The following is a 19,536-nucleotide window of genomic DNA, read 5'->3' as shown; positions in this document are numbered from 1 at the left end:
GGCTAGTTACCTGCCTGGGTCTTCAGACCCCCTTCTGGGATCAAGACGCTGCTCTTGCAGGAACCCCACTCAGCCACGAGGTCCAGGAGATGGAAGGCTCAGAGACGGGCGCTGCTCCACCTTCCGCAGCTCACCTGGTCCCAGAGCCCCGGGACGGCCCCAGAGCGCCCAGCGCAGTGCCGGAGCTAGCGTCCCTTTTCTGTAGCAGGGGGCCTGCCTTTGGACATCAGGACTCTGTGTCCTCCAGAAAAGCAGGCCGTGCGTGCTTCCCCCGAGTGTTCCATCGTCAGCGGCCACCTGCTTTCTTCTGGATCACACTCATCCGAAGGGTCGGGGGACCTGGCAGAATTCAGTGGCAGCTGAGGTCTCAGTAGGCACTGCTTTCCTGGTTTTTATGCACTTTCAGGGGTGAATTGGGGAAGATTAGCTTGAAATTAAAAAAGGAGAATTGGCATTTGTGTTCGTCTTTTGCCTTTCAGGAGTTTATGTTCAGCTGTTACATCCCCCTAGCTGACAGGGTGAGGGTCACAGGACGTCTAAACAGATGGACGTAACTGAAAATGCAGCTCATATTTTAAATAGCTTTTTACTTGGTCTTCTAGATACTTGTTTTCATTTCTAAGAAATGACCAGTGAGTGGTCTTCTTCCCCTGATTTGGTCCTTTAGTTGACTTCCAGGTACCCAAATAAGTAGATGGTTTAAAACATGATCCTATAAAGGTAGGCACGATCTTCCATTTGACCCAAGTGGAAATGGAGAGCCCCTTAAATGTAAGGGTTTACAGCTGTCTTTTTGTTGTACATTGGGAAGGAAAATTTGTAAAGAAACCAAAATTTGGGGGAAATATATAAAGCTTTGTATCTTTACTCACCTCTTCTATCTGTTTCTGAACTCTCTTGAGAAAGGCAACACTGTGTTCAGAAAGCCAAAACATTATCTTAAAATCAGGCCGTCTGTAGTCCTGTTGTTGGCAGAGAGTTCAAATGTCTTATCTGGACAGTGAATTTAAATATGCCTGATCATATTTCTGTGCAAAAATGTGCACTGTTTACCTGAACCAAAAATCACCTTACAGAAGGTCTTAATCTCAGTTTCAAGTTTACAGAGTGTGGTTAGCTTTCTAAGTTATTTCTGAGTTATTTCTGAGTTACTGCAACAAGTAAAGAGTTCAGGTCGGCGTTTGTGTCGGGAACATAGTTCTTGTGAGGTTCCGTAGAGTCTTTGTGCGTTCAGCACATTTTTCCTGAGCGTCTCCTGTAGGAGATGCACCATCACCTTTGTTCTATTGTGTACTGTGTGCATTTACAAATATGTAACAACATGTAAACAAAATCCCATCAATATGTACAACTATAAGGCACCGATAAAAAATGACAGAAAAAAATATATAAAAACATTATTTGCAGGTTCGGAAGAAAAAAAAGGAAGAAGGACAACGTCCACTCTGAAATAAAGTGCCCAATGCAGCCAGGAGGTCGTGTCCTGGCAGTGAGGAGTGGAAATGGAGAAGGTGGCCTGGACGACTCTGGTCGTTTCCAGTACATGATGTGACTGGTCTTTGCACAGAAGAACGTGTTTTAAGGGGACAGGAGAGGGCAGGAGTAAGCGCGCAGACTCAGGCCTGGAAGCAGCAGCTCTCCAGCCATGGCCTGAGGAAGGGGCTACAGAGGTACAGGCACTTCAGAGGGCAGCCAATCTGTTGTTTTCCTACTGCCAGAGACTCTAGCTCCAGGGGGTGGGGGCCGTTCCGGGGTGTCTCGAGATACTCCAGGTCTGGCTTCTCATTTTGTTCTCAAGCAGAGGTCCCCACCTTCGGCTGCACACCAGGGTGACAGGGACGCTTTCTGAAATGCCTGACTGCAGCCCGGAGATTTTGGCGTGACTTGCCGGGGGTGTGCACAGCCTGGGACTCCTGTACACTCCTTGGCAACTCCCGGTTGCCAAGGTGAAAAGCAGAACCCGCTGACCTGGACCCTCCCTTCTTTGCTTCTTCCAGATCTAGAGCAGGTGATGCTTTAGTTTCATGCTGGAGACAAAACAAGAATGTGTTTCCACGTTCGATTGCTTGGTTTGAGCAGATTCCTAGATGACATTTACCTCTCAGAAAAGGCAATTAGGAACCCTGATTACTCCTCTGGTGGAAACTGCTCTTGACCATACTAAATGGCTGCTCCCTCAGGCCCTGGTGACAGTGACCTCCCTCCCCCACTGGCCCGGGGAGCTCTCAGCCGTGGTCCCTGGTACAGCTGCCTGGTGGCTGTTGGGGCTCGAGGTCAAGTGTCTGTCTCAGCTTCAGCAGGGCTGTTGGATTCCAGGACACAATGCTAATACAGTCTTAAACCTCAACCACATAGTTATTTGTTCTCCACGGCTGCAAAGTTTCTTGTGCTGTAAATCACAGAGAAGAAGAAAGATGGCAGGCAGCGGTCGTTCCCGGCAGCTCGGTGCGTAAGGATGGGAGGGAGGAGTGGTCAGCATTCTCCTCCTGCCCAGTCTCCTGGCTCTGCTGACGGGAGGAGTGTTTGCACAGTGGCCGTCGGGCATCTTACTGTGTCCAGCTCTGTGAGGCCTGAAGAGGAAGGAAACGGACGCCGGTGGAAGACCCTCTGTGACGCCGGGCTCGCCAGTGCCCATGTGCTTTCTCTTTGGTCCCCACAACACCCACGCTCCCCATCAGGCTCCGGCCAGTTGATCAAATGCCGGGTGGGTTGAAGACCTGGGCGTCTTCTCCCGGATCCACTGCTGGCCTGGAGGGAGGCCTGCTGTCTCCACAGAGGGTCTGCAGAATACACCACGGTGTCACGGTAGGAATAACGGCTGCTTAACGTGAGCCTGCTCAGGACCGGTTTGACTTCCGCACACCCCTCAGGAATTCACCTTGTTCTCTCACACCTTTTCATATGCAGCGTAGCACTGGACGGTGACTCAGATACAGTTTTGAACGGGAAGCATTGGGTTCCAGGCTTGGCTCAGCCAGGGGACGGGTGTGTGTTTGGGTGAGTTGCTGAGTCTTCCTGCCTCTGTCCTGGTGAGGCTTGGCTGCCCCAGTGTGTGCCATAAAGGGCGCCCGCTGGTTCAGATGCAGTCCCGTTTGTGACCCTGCCTGGTGAGACAGCAGGGAACACAGTTCCAGTTCCTTTTTTCTAAACGAGCATACCTCATTTGATTGCACTTCACAGATAATACTTTTTTTAAACTAGTCGGAGTGTGTGGTGACTGCCGAGCAAGTCTCTGAGCCCCGTTTTCCAGCATCGAGTGCTTCACTTCACATCTCTGGGCGGCATCTTGGTGATTCCCACAGTATTTCAGACTTCTCATTGTTCTTGTGTCTGACATGGTGATGTGACCACTGATCTTTGCTGTGGCTGCTGTAATCGTCTTGGGCACCCTGAACTGCTCCCGTGTGAGACAGTGGACCTGATGGATGGACGTGTGTGATTCCCCTGCTCCATCAACTGCTCCTCCCCGCTTGCTGCCCCTCCTGGGGCCTCCCCAGCCCCTGAGACACAGTCGTGAAATTAGACCAATTAATCGCCCTACACTGGCTCCTGCGTTTTCAAGGGAAGGGAAGAGTTGCATGTCCCTCACTTTAAATCAAAAGCTAGAAATGGCAAAGCTCAGGCGGAAGACGTAGAAAATGGAGACAGCTGAAAGCTAGGCCTCTTGCGCCAAAGTCGGCAAGGAAAAGTTGTTGAAGGAAATGAAAAGTGCCGCTAGGTGGACACGTGGGTAAGAAGAAGTGGTAGCCTTATCGCTGACATGGAGAACGTCTCAGTGGCCTGGACAGAAAAACCAAACCAGCCACGACGTCCCCTAGGCTGGGGCCTCAGCCAGAGCAGGGCCCCAGCTCTCTTCCGTCCTGTGAAAGCTGAGAGGGAGGAAGCTGCAGAGCCGTCTGAGGCCAGCAGAGGCGACTGGTGAGGCTGGGGGACGGGCGCCATCTCCACAGCATAAAAGGCAGGTGAGGCAGCAGGTGCTGCCACAAAGGCTATGTGGCCTCCAAGAGAGCCAGTGGCCATAACCCAGGATGGTGGCCACGGCCGGCAGTGGATTTCCTGTGTGGAAGAAGGTGCCATCCAGGGCTTCCATAGCTAGAGAGGAGACGTCGGTGCCCGGCTGCAAGCTTCAGAGGACGCACGGGCGGACTCACCGTTAGGGGCACACGGCTGGTGACTCGGCCCTGAAGCCACGCTCATTTGCCATTCTGAAAATCCAGGGGCCCCGAGTCCTACTGAATCTACTGTGCCCTGCTCTGTAAACGGAGTGTCCAAGTCTGGATGACAGCCCGTCCGTCTGCAGCATGGTTAAGTGTACCTGCTCAGCACCGATGCACCTGTCACCTGAGAGCCCTGGAGGGAGGTGCGCTGGCACGAACATGGACTTCTGCCCGACAACACAGATCCATGCTGCAGCATGTGGTCAAGGCGCCATTCTGACCTTCAGTTCTCATTCTTTAAGAAATACATTTTAGGGCTGGGGAGATAGCTCAGTTGGTAAAGTGCTTGCCTTGCAAGCACAGGGCCCTGGGTTCGATCCCCTGCACTGCAAAAAAAAAAAAAAAAAAAGAAAAAGAAATCCATTTTACAGGGGTTGGAGTCATGGCTCAGTGCTGGAGTGCTTACCCAGTGTGATGGCTTTAGGGGTTCAAGACTTGGGTGGGGAAATAACTGCACATGTGGGGGAATTAACAAGAGAAGCTGAACGAGGACCTGCGAGGTGTCTGGATGGCTGCAGGCTCATGGTGAGACTTGAATGGAGGAGAAGTTCCTTCTTGGAGTTGAGCAAGGCAAGAAATTCCTGGAGGCGGAGTTCACTCCTGGGGCTACGCTGTGGGCCTTGGTGGGTGACAGCCAGGAGTTAAGACAGTGTGAACTTAGTGGATAAAACAGCTGCAGGGTCTGCAAGGATCCCCAGTGTGGGTCAAATGCCACCCAACAGCATCGCATGCGACACGGGAGTCTTTCCCGAAAGGAAGAGTCAGTCAGTGTGGCAGACTTTGCTGCTGTCTTGTTTTAGGAAATGGCCATAGCCACCCGGGTCTCCAGCAGCCTCGACCTTGGTCACTTGGCGGCCATGACATCAAGGCTGGACCCTCCACCAGCAAAAAGATTCTGACTCGCTGAGGACCAAATGCCCCTTAGCATTTTTTAACAGTAGAATATTTTAAATTAAGGTCTGCACATTATTTTTTAAGACAGTGCTGTGGATATACTACAGTGTGGCATAAACAGAACTTTCATATACTGGGAACCCAAAGCACCTTGTGTGAGTTGCTCTATTGAAATACCGGCTTTGTCGGATGGTGTGGCGCTGAGCCTGCTCGTCTGGGCTTCCCGGGCTCTTTTCTCCAGCTCCTCCCCTGGCGTTTCTTATTGACACCATTTGTTTTCCATGCTTTCGCTCATGTTCAAGTGCTGTCTCGTACCCTGTGCCGTGATCAGCTCCCCTTCGTGAATGCAGGTTGGCGACCGCTAATGACAGGCGTGTGTGTGACTACAGCCTCGTTTGGAAGAAGGTCTTCTGCAGTTGTAATGAAGTTAACTGAGGACTTGGAGACCACCCATGCTGGATTAACCCAGTGGGCCTCATCCAGCGACAGTGTCCTAAGAGGAGGAGAGGACGCAGTCCAAGGGGTGCACGCGGGAGCTGGCCGCGAGGAGGCAGAGGGAGACTGGAGGCCCAGGAAGCGGGGAGCTGCGGAAGCTAGACAGGCAGGGAAGCACCCTGCGCCTGGCACCCCGGGACCCCCAGAGGGGCGCAGCCCCGCCCACCCTCCAGTCACACCTCTGACCTGCAGACTCGTGAGAAAACATCTCAGCTGGTGTAAGCCTCCAAGTTCAGGGTCTCAGGAAATGCATCCTCTGCTGTTTGAGGCTTGGCCCAAGTGACGTCTCTCCTGAAGTCTGTCCCGAGTCCACAGGGCAGGTGAGGTGCCCTTCCTTTGCCCGGCCACAGTGCCTCGCACCTGTCCGCCTGCCGCACTGCTGTGTGCGCTCCCTGATGGGGTGCCCGGCGGTGGCCAGCGTTTCTCCCCTGGCACGCAGGTGATGCAGAAGATGAGTTCATATATGCGAGGTGAGCTTTGCTCACCGGCCCTCTCACCTTCATCAGCCCCTGCCTCCGTGGTCAGGGCCTGCGTGGAGCAGGGTGCCTGGCCCCGTCTGCAGAGCTTGCCCTTCAGCACACGCTCCCGGGTCCGGGTGACTTCTCAAATCCCTCTGGGTGCTCGCCTGCCTGCGGCTCTCAGGGGCTCCGCGCTCTGGCTTCCAGGCCCCTCCGCTGCCCCGGTCCTTTGCCCTCATGGCTCCTCCAGGAGAACTCCCGCTCTGACTGTGCAGCGGCTTTGCTCTCGAGAGTCCCCTCCCCCCATGACGGAAGTCCCACTTTCCTTGGTGGAGGCCTGCCCTGCCCCTGAGCCAGGAAGGCCGTGTTCCCCCACTGCCTCCCGGGAGCCCGGGCCTGGTCGTCTGTGCTGTTGTGGGCACCTGTGCAGACCAGGCTGGCATATCTGGGGAGGTGGCTTCACTAGCGCAGTGGGGTGTTGGCTTCTGATGTCAAGAGTTGGCTATTTCCCTCTCTGCGTCTCCCTCAGAGCCGGAGGGTGTCCAGGGGGTAGGGTGCCTTGTTAATTGTGTGTGTTGGGATAGTAACTCAATCACGGAACCCGATGTGGGTTCCTGCCCCACAGCATTTGTATGACTTTGCTCTTTACAGGATTTTGTGGAAATGACTGCATGATCGGAAAGCTACCCCTTCTGCAGGCTTCAAGTGTAATGGTCCCTTAGCAATAATTTTTCAAGTGGGTAAATAAAGTTTTGGTGACGAACGTGTGAGTTGTTCTGGGGGGAGGAGGACCCATTTCCTCACCTCTGGGTGGGTTGGTCTTGGTCTTGGGTTGTCCTCATCTGGACGCGGGCATAGATTCATTATGCAAAACCCTTGAAGTTAGTTGTGATCCTAAAATAATTATGTTAAATCATAGCACCAGTGTGCGTTTGGTTCTCTGTAGCTACTCGGAGCTGAAGATAGGAAAGAAATTTTACCTCAGAGTAATCCTCAACCCTGGAAATGTACACAGCACTCCTTTCCCCTCAGAGAAAGAAGAAATTGTTTTAAATAGCATGTTTTTGCTCAGATTTACCAATGGAGGTTTAGAAAATTAGTCTCCAAAATCTCCCTGGCCTTTCCTCTACTGAAAGCATGAAAGCCCAGCAGGAAGTTAGGAGTCCTGAGTTTGAATCCCGCCTCAGTTACTCACTTTGTAACTTGGAGTAACTGACTTGGTTTCTCTAAGCATCTGATTCTGCACCCCGAAATGGGAAGAGAGTCAAACTTTACAAGGTTCTCGAGGGTTGAGTGCCGTTTCCTGGGGAGCGCAGGCAGAGAGTGAGCTTTAGTAAGCAGCAGGCAGGTTCTGGAGGACTTTGGGGGAGGACCCAGAGGGTACTGTGTGTCTTCTCCAGGAAGTGACAGAGAAGGAAGTCACCAAGCAAGGCCGCCGGGGTCGGAGGGCGGGTTCTGTTTGGTTCTGTTCTCAGGGAATCATTCACGTCACCCCCTTCTTTGCAGAACAACGGGACCACAGAGCACCAGGTAGAATCTTTCATAAGGAAAAAACTGGAGTCACTGTTGAAGGAATCCCAAATACGTGACAAAGAAGACCCCGACAGCTTCACGGTGCGGGCGTTACTGAGGGCCACCCACGAGGGCTTACACGTGCACCTGAAGCAGGTACCGTCTCTTCCTGGACTCCTCCTTCCTTGGGGAATGCGTGTCATCTGTCGCTCGTGAACGTGCTCCCCCGACGTCTCCCCTTTCTGTCCTCGTTTTGCTGGAGAGGTGAAAATTTCCTGCTCCACAGTGACGTGAGAAGTAGGTAAAGGTGGGTAGGTGGGGGCCAGATGCCCCAAGGGCTGCTTCCCTGGGACCCCAGGACGAGCCCCGAGCCCTGGGCTCAGGCAGGGCGCAAGCTGCAGCCACCCGCCCTGTTCACGCCCTCCTTTCTGCCACCTGTCTTCGCCATGGTTGTGCCTGATCGAGACCAACTCCAGCTCTCAAGGGACCGCTACCCCTCTAGTCTCATCTCTGCTCTGAAATCAGCATGGTTATGTCACTTTGGCGGCTTGGGAATAATTGCAAATGCCTTGACCACACTTTCGGGGCCCTGCATGATGACATTCTTCACTTTCCAGTCTCGGGTCTCCTTGGCGTCCCTGTCCCACCACTGCCCACGCTGCCACCCTGGCCACACTTCTTTATGTGCTGTGGTGATCCTCACATTCCGGGACACTCCCTCCCTGTATCGGCTCAGGCTGCCCGGCGTCCTCTCACCCCGGCCTCCGTGTGATGAAGGAGCCCCGCCTTGATCCTTGGCTCGGCTGGCTGTCCCCTGTACCTCGTCCACGGTCCTTGGATGTCTTTTCTTTCCTAAGGGTCTTGCTGCACATTTGCCATTATTTGTTCAACGTCTGTCTTCCTGTCCAGACTGTAGGTTCTGTGAGGAGAGGAATCGTGTCCGTCTTGATAACTGCTGTTTTCCTGGCTTATGCAGCGTCTGGGATGTAGGAAGAGCTTCATACATAGTTGTTGAATGGTTTGGGTCCTGGATGAGATTTTTTTACTTGGTTCCTAATAAAAGTACCATAAAAATGGGCAAGGAAGAGGAATTCCCTGTGGAATGTCAGATGTAACTGTAGGCTCCCGGGGACACGTGAATGTCCCAGGGGGCTTCCCTGGGATTGGCTCCACTGATCCAGCCTTCCCCCCTTCTGCTGCCTGTGCTCTGGAGATCGGGGCTCCAGACAGAAGGAGGATCCTGCAGGGGTCACCGGCTCGGCCCTCAGAGACCACTGGGCCTCAGTGGTGGCCCTCCAGACCCTACAGAAGCCTAGCTGTTCAGCTGCTCTGATTTCCACAGAAAACCTAACTGAAAATGGCGTAGAAGGCGAAGAGAGATGTTGGGTTAGGTACCTGGCAGGTCTGTTGGCAGAGGGGGCCCAGGGGCTCCATCCAGAGGCTCAGCAGTGTCACCAGAGACCTTTCTTTGTGTTGTCTCTGCTCCATTATTGTCACCCCAAGTCTGGCTCCCTTTCCCCTGGGTGATGGCCAGCAGCCCCATGAGCTTTAGGTCCGCAGGCAGGAGGACGAGGCCGTATATCTGCCTCCACCCACGGACCAGCGCTGGTGCTGAGCCAATCACTGGACCTTGGGTGTCCTTCCTGAGATGTGGCAAGGGTGCCTATAGCCTTGGCTTGCTTCTGCCAGAGGGCACTCACCTGGAGCTGCAGCCTTGGTTCCTCCCGGCCGCGAGCTAGGGTGGCAGGTGGATCTGGGCAAGCCACCCAAAGGTCAGCTGCAGAGTTGCCGCCCTTACAGCTCATCATGTAACTTTGGGCTTTCTTGAAATTTCAATAAATAGTAATAAGCTGCCCTCCAGCCACTTATGTTCAGTACCCAGAGCCTGTAAAGTGACGTTGGCTGGCCTGCTTGATTCTGCTTCTTGTCTTTGTGCCCTCATTGCCCGTGTGGGCTGGTTATTTGCCCCTGTGCTTGGGGGGAAGCTTTTGCCCTACACTTGATCATTTCCATGGGAAAGGCAGCCACAGGTCTTGAACATCCTGGAAGAAGCAAAGGAAGCCCATCTTTCCTTTTCAACTCATTGAAGAGATCCTAAGGATAACTTCCCGTCAGGTAAAATGGAGAGTGAACGTTTCAGAGATGCAGAGATGCCCACAACTTATCCCCTTGTGCTTTCTGCTTCTCTTTCTCTTCAATCTGGGCTACCAGACAACACATTGCACTAGGGCACGTGCCAGGCACGGAGGCTGTGCCTTCAGAGAGCTGGGCCGTGAGTGCCCAGGTCTCTGGCACTCTGTCCCTCAGGGAGCTGGGCCGTGGGTGCCCAGGCCTTTGGCACTGCTCTGGTACTTCCCAGTGCAGTTGTGGTTGTGTGGCGAGTTACTATGGAGATGAGTGGGTCTGTGCCAGAGGAGCAGGTTCTTCAATCTACAGCTGCAGATGCACCGAGTGTGGTTCGGAGCCACAGGGAGCTGGGCAGCCCCTGCTGCCTGGACCATCCCTCAGCCTGCAGGCTTGTTCTGCTGGGGCTTTTTCCTGAGAGCCCTGAAGGAAAATAAAAATGAGCTTTCCTTCGGGTGGAAGGACTACACCAACGTAGGACAGTTTTTTTGCCTCTGGTTCTTTCTTACCTCTGTGTCACTGCTGGCCCAGGGCCCCGTGGCTGACCTGCTCTCTCCCACGATCACCTAGGGAATCATTTGGATGAAGAGCTAAGCTTTCCTGTGATTTACTTAAGCAAACAAACAAACAAACAAAAGCAGTCCTGTGACCTCGGCGCTTTGCTTGCATTTTATTTATTGTTAGTGTTTGAAACCCCACATAGTAGTGTTCAGCGTGACCGTTTTCTTTGTTCCACAGATATGGCTCTCAGACTCTTGGTCATTTTCCAAAATTAAACTTTGGATTAGAGCTACTTTGTGGCCAGTCTGGTGGACAGGGCTGAGGGTCAGCACAGAGTCCCCTCTGGAGCCGTGGGTAGCAGCTGTGTCCTAGCTGGTGTCCAGGTGTCCATGCCAGCATCCCTTTCCTGCAGCAGACCAGCCACATTTGGGGCAGTGGAGGGGTGGACAGGAGGAAGTGAGCAGAGCCCGTGGGAGAGAGGGTCCTCCTACCATCCTGCCCAAACTAAGGAGAAAAAGAAGGCGGCGTAATGGTGTTATGCCTTTATTTTCTCAGAATCCAGATGTGAAGGAGAGCGGGAAGAAGTCGCACGGGCGATCCCTCATGACCAACTTCGGGAAGCACAAGGTATGACTTCAGAGTGATAAAGATGCGTCCTTCATGTAATGTGAAGATTCTGAAGGGTGGCAGGAGACTGTCATGGTGGACTTGGAATAGGTGCAGATTTCTTAAATAGGACCCAGAAAAGGGAAAGATTGAAATTCAAACTACCTTAAAATCGGAAGAACGTCTGTTCATCCAAAGCATCAGAAAGCAGGTTGCATCCTAGGCACAAATGCTTTGAATATACGTATCCAAGAAAGGATTCCCATCCTGAATATGTGAACAGTTTCCATAAATCAGTAAAAGAAGCAGGCAAAAGATGGGCAAAGGCTTCAGCAGACACTTCACAAAAGCAGCTGTTCAGATGGCCAAGGAGAAGAGGCTTTAGAGGCTGATGCGACCCACTCATGCCTGCTGTGCTGGGTGAGGTCGAGACGGCAACGTCAAGTGCTGGAGAGGAGGCCGGGAAACCCGCGCTCTCTGCTTTGCCAGCGGGTGTGGCGTTTGCGAGGCTCCTGTGACAGCGTTGCAGAGCTAAAGCTGCACTGTGGTGTGGCAGTCTAGAGACAGAGCCCATATTTATGAATAGTCCCGCGAGGAAACCGTCCACACGGACCATCCGCAGCCGAGCGGGTGAGGGTGCTGCTCCCTTCACCCTAGGGAATGCTTGGCAGCCATGAAAAGGACTCTGGGCAGCAGTAGATGCTCTCCATGAGCTTGGGGTTGAGAAAGGCACCAGGCCCAGAGCACCACGGTGAGGCCCCATCTATGTGGGTTCAAAGCCAGGCCACCCCTGGGGCGTAGAAGCGAGGAGAGCCAGGGCCTCCTAACTTCAGGGAGAAGGCGAGGGCCCGTGGGAGGGGAAGAGTCCATGCCCCGTAAGAGTGGCTTCCCTTTGTCAGTCACTTTCAGCACTTTCGATCCGGGTGTTCCCAAGTATATGTCACACGTCAATGAAAAGGTAAAAAACGTTCAAGAAACCAGTTATTGGCTGGTGAACAGTAAGTTACACATGGGTTCCCGTGAGCCATTTCTGCTACTGCGTGGAATTTCCTGCCCATGGGTGGGGTGATTTGTTAATGGGCTGGACAAATTAGTCATGACAAACAAAAATTGAAAACAACCAAAATATCCATCCATGAAGCCTGCATAAGTCAGCCACAATTCATTTGCATAACGGGCAATTACACGACCATGGAAAGATGATTTCTCTGAAGACTTCAACATGGAAGCATTAAATGAAAAAGTAAGATGAAAAATGGATTTTTGGAATAACCATGATGTGATGTATCAAAACCATAAGTGTGAAAAATAGATCATCAGATCTCCAGATGTTTTGTGCCATTGATGATTCATTTCTTATTTATGCTTTTTATATTTTAGAACAAAAATGAACTTTAAGATCATAGAGTTATTATTGTGATACCTCAAATTACTAACTACAGATTGAATATGCCTATCGGAAATCCTTGCCACCAGAAACCTTTTGGATTAAGGATTTGGGGAGCGGGGATTTTGGAATGCTTGCATATCCGTAATGAGGTATCCTGGGGATGGAACCCAAGTCTAAACAACAAATTCATTCCTGCTTTGTGTACACTGTACACACATGGTCTGAAGGTGGTTTTACTCAATATTTTTAGTGTCCCTGTGTTCTGGCTGTGCCCCATCATATGGGGTCACGTGTGGAATCTTCCACGCGTGGTATCATGTCAGCTCTCAGAACCTTTCAGATTTTAGAGCATTTTTAAAATTTCTGGAGTAGGGGAGCTCAACCTTTATATGTGGAATTAGAGAATATTTCACTTCACCTTTGTGTGTGTGTGTGTGTGTGTGTGTGTGTGTGTGTGTGTTTGTGTGTTACTGGGGATTGAATCCAGGCCTGGCACATACTGGGCAAGAGATCTTTCACTAAGGTGCATCCCCAGCCCTGTTTATTTATTTAGACAGGGTCTTGCTGAGTTGCCCCAGCTGACCTTGAACTTGGAGTCCTTTGGAGACTTCTTCATTTCTGAAAACAACATATCATTGAATTAAGGTGATCTCCCGACGTGGGTGTGTAAGGGAGCACTTGAGCTGCTGCAGCCTGAGGACTTAGCATGTCCGCGTCATGAGCATGCATAGTTGTCCACAGGACTCATGAGCATGCATAGTTGTCCACAGGACCGCACGGATCCACGTGATGAATGTCGTTTCCTCTTGCCTTGGAAGCTCGTCTGCGTAGTTTGCAGAGGGCCTTCTGTGTCCCCTCACTCAGCATCACAATAGTAATCCTGTAACATAGATGTTGCCACACCCATCTTAGAGACACCCGAGGCAGCCCGGGAGGGCAGCTACCCAGAGCGCAGCGGAGGCTGGGCTGGACGTGGGAGTGGATGCTGCACATGGATACACGCACAGGGACGTGCTCAGGCATGCACAACTCTTGAGAAGGTTCAGTGCAAGCCGTGTTCAGTGCAAGTCTGGTCCCCAATGTAGCCTCTTTTGTCTGTTGGATATTAGAAAATCTGGAAACTGACGCAGTCACAGCGTGTGGGATGGAGTCCCTTCCAGGTGTCCGGGGCACTCTGTCTAAACTCTTGCCTTTGAATGTGGAAGCTGCCTTTTTGGTGGCAAGGTCTTCTGCGGCCGCTGGGTCCCTCTCCATCACTTGTGCTGTGTGCTGCCTAAGTATCAGAGCTGTCCCTGAAGTGGCGGGGATGAAGCCACATGGTCCCCAAAAGGCTTTGTGTCTGAGCTCTGATCCACCTGGAAGGCCCGATGTCCTTCTGGAGCTGTTCAGCTTGTATCCTGGGGCAACGGGTTCACTGTGCTGCTGGAAATAAAATGGGTCATCTTCTCCAAAGAGGAGTGTGACTTGGCTGGCTGCTGGGTGTGCTGATCAAACACAGGATCAGTGGCTATTCTTTTCTTCTTGTTCTTTTTTTTCTTTTTTCTAAGTTACTGCAAGAGTTTTTTTTTAAGTGCCCAAACTGCCTTTTATAACTCATTAATCAATAGTGAGTTCCTATATGAAATGACATTTTCCCCTTATAATTATTTAACTATATATTGCAACTTTGACCCTCTCCCTTGCAGAGAACTTCAAAACACAGGACTAGTAATGCTTTCCTAAGTCTTCAGTTTTATGTGGCTTAGAAATCGGTTTTCTGAGCATGAAATCCTCAGTCCTGCATTATTATTTTAATATATATATTGCCATAGACATGCTTATTATTTCATAGTGAAGCAGGTTGCAATATTTGGTCAGTTTTTTTCCCTCCAAGGTAGTCTCTGTGTATGTATGTGTGTGTGCGCATGTGTGTGAATTTTAAAGCTCAGTCCTTTCCCTGCATTCTGTAGATGCACCTGATGTGGTGAGTTTATTAAGTTTACTGTGATTATTTCTGGCAGAAAACCACAAAGTCACGGTCTAAATCCTACAGCACTGACGATGAGGAGGACGCCCAGCAGAACCCTGGCCAGCTATACAGGTAGGAGACCTCGCGTGTCCCCGCCACGCCGCCAGCTTGGCTGTCCAGTTGTGTGTCTGGAGAGGCGGGTCCCAGGGTACGGTGCTCAGGTGAAGGTGGAGGTCAGCTGGATCCGAGGTGGCAGTGCAGGCAGGGAAGTTGTTTATAAAGAGGTGGTGGTAAGCGCCTCCTGTGGCAGGTGTCAGGGTAAAGGCACCTTCAGAGAGGAGGGAGGGTGGACATTCCTGTACGGGGTCTGCCTCTGGAGACCAAGGGCAGGATGGGCGCTGAGCTGGCGTTTGGAGGCAGGGACCTGAGCTTGGATGTCAGATGTCTGTTCCTCCGCCTGCCGACTTTCACATGGGGCGCGTTGGGGTCCTCGTTTGTATCTATCTCTTAGGGTCATTAAAATGATTAAATGCATAGCACAGCAAGTCCTGGCCCAATAAAATAAGTGCTCAAAAATATTAGCTATCAGTTTTTAAAAATCATTATTGCCAGTAGTATTTGTGATGAGTGAAATGGTCATATTTTCAGAACCCAGATTGCTACATATGATCTGGTATGGCATTTCATTTGTATAATAAATTTCATGAAGGAATGCAAATTATGTCATAGATACATATGAATACAAACATACACACATACACACACATTCTCTGTGCCTGTTCTTTTTAAAGATGAAATTAGAAGCATAGGGACCTGTAGGTATTAAACTTTAGTGCAGAATGAGACTTTATATCTGAGCTCCAGCAGGATATTTATACATACAAAAGTAACTAATGAGTAAGGGCCGAGGAAACGTGTGATCCTACTTGAGGGAACAGAAGATCAGGTCCTCGTAAGGGGTGCGGGAGAATGGCATCACTTCCGGAAGGCCTCTGCTGTAAAAGCGCGGGAAAGGCTTTCCTCTGAAACGCGGCAGGGAGGGGCAGGGTTGAAGAGCGCCGCGCTGGTCTTGATGTTCCCCTGAGAGGTCCCGGTGGACGTCACCTGGAGTCACGCCACACCTTGCTCTTGGGCCAGTTGTGGCATTGCCCATCACAGCTGTCAGAGCCTGAGCGTCTCTGGTGGTATCCCTTTGGGACTTCATTGACCTGGTCCACTCCTAGGGAGAAGATTAAGAAGAGCCTCCCCTAATGCAGAGCTCATTCCAGGAAGAGGTCTGAATTGGAGGTTCCTTGTAACTTGCAGTCATGACTCCACATTGTTTTAAGAAAGTTACAGAATGTGAGGAGAGCTGGGCACGGTGGTGCACACCTGCAACCCAGCAGCCCGGGGGGCAGAGGCAGAGAGAGACTCAGGTCAAAGCCAGCCTCAGCAACTTAGCAAGGCCCTAATTTAGCAAGACTGTGTCTCAAAACAAAAAAATAAAAACTGGGTTGGGGATGTGGCTCAGTGGTTGAATGCCCCTGGATTCAATCTTTGATACCCAAAATGAAAAAGAAAAACAAAAAGAATTTGAGAAAAATGTAAAGAAGAAAGACAGACTTGTAATTGCATCTTTAAAAGAGCATCGCTTGGGAAATTTCGGTGTCTTCCCTTTTAGGCGTATCATCCTTTGGCCCACAGGGCAGGTTCCTGTTCCCCTGCCTGCACCTGCTCCCTGGGAATGCAGGGGTGGGGGTCCAAGCCCTTCACAACACACGGAAGTGGGTGTGATTGGCAGAGCCGCGGCGGCACACCGGCAGGATGGTGGTGGAAGGAGCGCTCACCTGGGCTCATGCTGGGTTCTCGTCCTGCCCCCCCAGGACCAGAGAAGATCCTGATTCTCTTACACAGGGAAAGTGGGGGGACCAGAAGCTGAGCCTTTCCCAGCTCTGACACGTCAGGGTCCCGGGTGTGCTCCACAGGTTGGGCCGCAGGAGGAAGACCATGAAGCTGTGCCGGGAGCTCTCGGATCTGGTGGTGTACACAAACTCCGTGGCCGCCCAGGACATAGTGGACGACGGTAAGGACGGAGCGTTGCCATCTACTCCAGGGAAGCACTCTCCACCTTTCTTTATCGATTCTGAATCAAGTTTTTTGCTAATCCTATCACCACTGCACATTTCTGGGACCGTGTAGAACCCATGTGAGTGTCAGAAAAATGATCGCTGATATTTCTGAGCTCCCAGGGAGGGCTATCCTGATTATGCTGGTTGCCTGATTGAAGAGTGGGCAGAGCGGTTTCCTACAGGGCCAGGATGATTTTAATATTATAAAAAGACCAGCGTGTCAGAGCAGGGTCTGATGCTGTGGAGAGCCAGCCTGGCTTAATGAACAGATCACAGATGACCGTCCCAAGTGTGAGTAACCAGAAGAAATAAAAAATTAATGGGCTAAAATATCACCTTGGAACACCCTATATTTTCTCACTGGAAGTTTTGACTTTGATTAAAGTCATTTAATCCATAGTTTTTGAGTTCTCACACAAAGCAGAGATTTCAGCAGCACCGATTCTTTTTTATGGAGCTGAGAAATTCTAGTCCCAACCTTTCTTACCCTCTCTTGCCTTCTAGCTGCTCTTTTCCTTTCTCTTCTAGTCCACGGAGTTACTGAATGTGTGTTGAAATAACCTATGGCCATGTGGTGCTTCACACTAATTTTGGTTTTAGTGGAAATGGAACATAAATCAGCATCTTGGGTTTTCTCGGCATGTCGTGGTGGAGGAAGGCAGTCCAGTGGTGGGCCCGATCCTCACAACCTCCAGGATTCCTCGTCCACTGCTTTCTCTCTGCCACGCTCCACAAGTCTCTCTTTTTCTACTTGCAGAAAGATGTCTTTTCTTCCTCTGGGAGTTGGCTCCTTCAGATGGCAACAGTTACACAAAATTGAAACTGATTTCACATGTGAGATTGTGAGAACCCTTAAGAGTCTCAGCAAGTGAACACACATTCTTAAAATTGCCCACAGCTCAAAAACAAACTTGGATGAATGAAGTTTAAAGTACATTTGGTTTAGAGAGTGCATCTTTCCAGTAAATGCCTTTGGAAACCATAAACCTTGATGGGAAATAATCTTTGATATTGTTTAGCTTTTATACTTTAGCTATTTTTGTTTTTAAGTCTCTAAGTGCACAATAGGTAATACATAGCTTATCCTTGTGCACGATGACACAATTCTGTTAATTACCCTGCAGACAGCAGGTGCCCGAGAGGCCACGTGTGCTAACAAACATGGTGGTATAGCTGTGATTCAGGCCCAGTTGGCTCAGGAAGACTGGAGTCCATCTCCGGGTTTCTTGGACCTTCTCTCTCAGTCCAAATGCGGATGCCTCAGCTTGGAGTTGGGGTGAGAATGAGGCTCTGGGCATGTGTGGGCCTTAATCTGGGCCGCCCTTTTCCATCAGGTCCAGAGGACAAAGGAGTGGTCACTTTAGGGAGAGGGTATGGATGTTTGTTGAAGGAGCAGTGATAGGGCATGGTGGATGTGGTTCAGAGGTGAGCTTGGGAGGAAAGGGGGGAAATGTCTGGAGGTTTACTCCATCATTACCCCCAAACGCACAGTGCCCTGACCCTAGATTGCCAACCTTCCATGACTGTCCACGCAGAGTCCTTGGAAAAGGCTCCACCTGGTTTACTTCTCTTGTGTTCAGTTTATATGCCTGGATTCATGCATGATCTTCCTTGTTTCTGAAACTATATTTCAGTTCAGTGCCCTTGGAACACCTTTTCTCCATTATTATTTTTTGTTTCCAAATAGGTTTTGAGTGGGTGCAGAATTCTATTCAAATCAGCTTTAAACCTCACCTTTTCTTTTTTCTGGATTATCTTTTTCCTTTACTTTCTTGGCCCCTGGATGTTATTAGTTAGTATGTGTTTCACACATGTGCCTTTTAGATGAGTGTCTGCTGTCATCAGGAGTAAGGTAGGATCATAGTCTTATTTCCCCATGGTTGTATGAGTCATGCATCTAGGAAATAGTTTTTCTTCCTTAGCTCTCATGCTAAGCAGGCAGACATGCTTTAGTGGAAGATGGAATTCTGGGGAGAACTTGGGACCCAGACATGGACAGGTGCCTTAGCAAATGCACAGTTCTGATTTGGCCTCAGATTAACAAAAAGATCTTTCTTGGCCAGGAATTGCCTCTACCCTGTTGTGTTAAATGAATTAAATTTGTTCTGAAATTGCCTTCACACGTGCGTTTGTCCTGTGGTTTTTCTGTATGAGGTGAACTGCGCCCTAATGCGATAGGCAGACTGTAACCTATTGTAACAAGCAGCCGAGTCTTGGCCAGTCACAGGTGGCTGACCGCTCACATGACAGGAGCTGTACAGAGGGGGGGCCATCTGCCTCAGTTGCCTTTCTGGATGTCACTTTCTTTACTTTGTCTCTAAACATACTCTGCTCATGAAGCAGGTGGGGTGGTGCTGAGCCGGGTCTGATTCTGGGGGTGCCCCCATGCCCGGATTGTTCCTTGTAGCTCAACCATTGAATTCAGGGAGGCTGAGGTTCTTCACTGGCCAGGGCGAGACTGCGCTCTCTGCTTTGGTGCACGCTGGCTTCGTAGCCCTTCGTGAGGGGTACTTACTTTCTACGGTTCTCACTTTCCTCTTTTCTTTATTAAAAACCACCAGGGACCATGGGAAATGTGTTATCCTTCAGTGAAACGAGAGCGCACCAGGTGGTCCAGCAGAAGTCAGAGCAGTTCATGATCTACAACCAGAAGCAGCTCACGAGGATCTACCCCTCGGCCTACCGCATCGACTCCAGCAACTTCAACCCCCTGCCCTACTGGAATGCGGGCTGCCAGCTCGGTGCGTGCCCCTAGAGCAGCACTCTGCGCTCCGCTCCGCGCACCGCCTTGCCTAATGCTCTCAAACTTTGACCTTGCACAGTGGCACTCAACTACCAGTCCGAAGGACGAATGATGCAGTTGAATCGCGCCAAGTTCAAGGCCAACGGCAACTGTGGCTACGTCCTCAAGCCCCAGCAAATGTGCAAAGGTGGGTGTGAGCTCCAGTCTTGCCTCTCAGTGCAGGTGGACTCTGTCCAGGGATGCCCTAGCAAGGCCCCAGCATTGTGCAACACCATGTCAAACATTATTTTATTTCTAAATTGGCATATAGTAAGTGCAGGTTTATGGGGTGCAGTGAGTGATGATCGGATGAGGGTGATTGGCAAATCTGTCACCTCAACTTAGTTCTGTGTGATGAGAACTTTCGAAATCGTCTCCTAGCCGTTTTGAAATATTCATTCAATTGCTTGTCACCATGGTGGTCCCGGTGACATTCCTCCTGTGCAGTGCCCCGTCACGTCCACTAACTCTCTCCATCCTACCCTTCCGCACAGACTCTGG

General features: G+C 50.8%; 1 protein-coding gene across 8 annotated transcripts in view; it reads left to right on the top strand.

Annotated features, from left to right (window-relative positions):
* Positions 1-19,536, top strand: part of Plch1 (phospholipase C eta 1) — a 187,356-nt gene that overhangs the window by 153,948 nt on the left and 13,872 nt on the right. For all 8 annotated transcript variants that reach the window (XM_047564925.1, XM_047564930.1, XM_047564929.1 and 5 more), the window contains 6 exons: positions 7,571-7,732; positions 10,757-10,828; positions 14,198-14,277; positions 16,110-16,207; positions 18,815-18,994; positions 19,076-19,183. In XM_047564925.1, coding sequence (XP_047420881.1) covers positions 7,571-7,732; positions 10,757-10,828; positions 14,198-14,277; positions 16,110-16,207; positions 18,815-18,994; positions 19,076-19,183 — 700 coding nt within the window. The remainder of the gene's footprint in view (positions 1-7,570; positions 7,733-10,756; positions 10,829-14,197; positions 14,278-16,109; positions 16,208-18,814; positions 18,995-19,075; positions 19,184-19,536) is intronic.

This window comes from Sciurus carolinensis, chromosome 9 (assembly GCF_902686445.1).
Source record: "Sciurus carolinensis chromosome 9, mSciCar1.2, whole genome shotgun sequence".
In the NCBI taxonomy this organism is placed as follows: Eukaryota; Metazoa; Chordata; class Mammalia; order Rodentia; family Sciuridae; genus Sciurus; species Sciurus carolinensis.
Note: the sequence above shows the minus strand (reverse complement) of the source record. Positions and strands in the feature narration are given on the sequence as shown.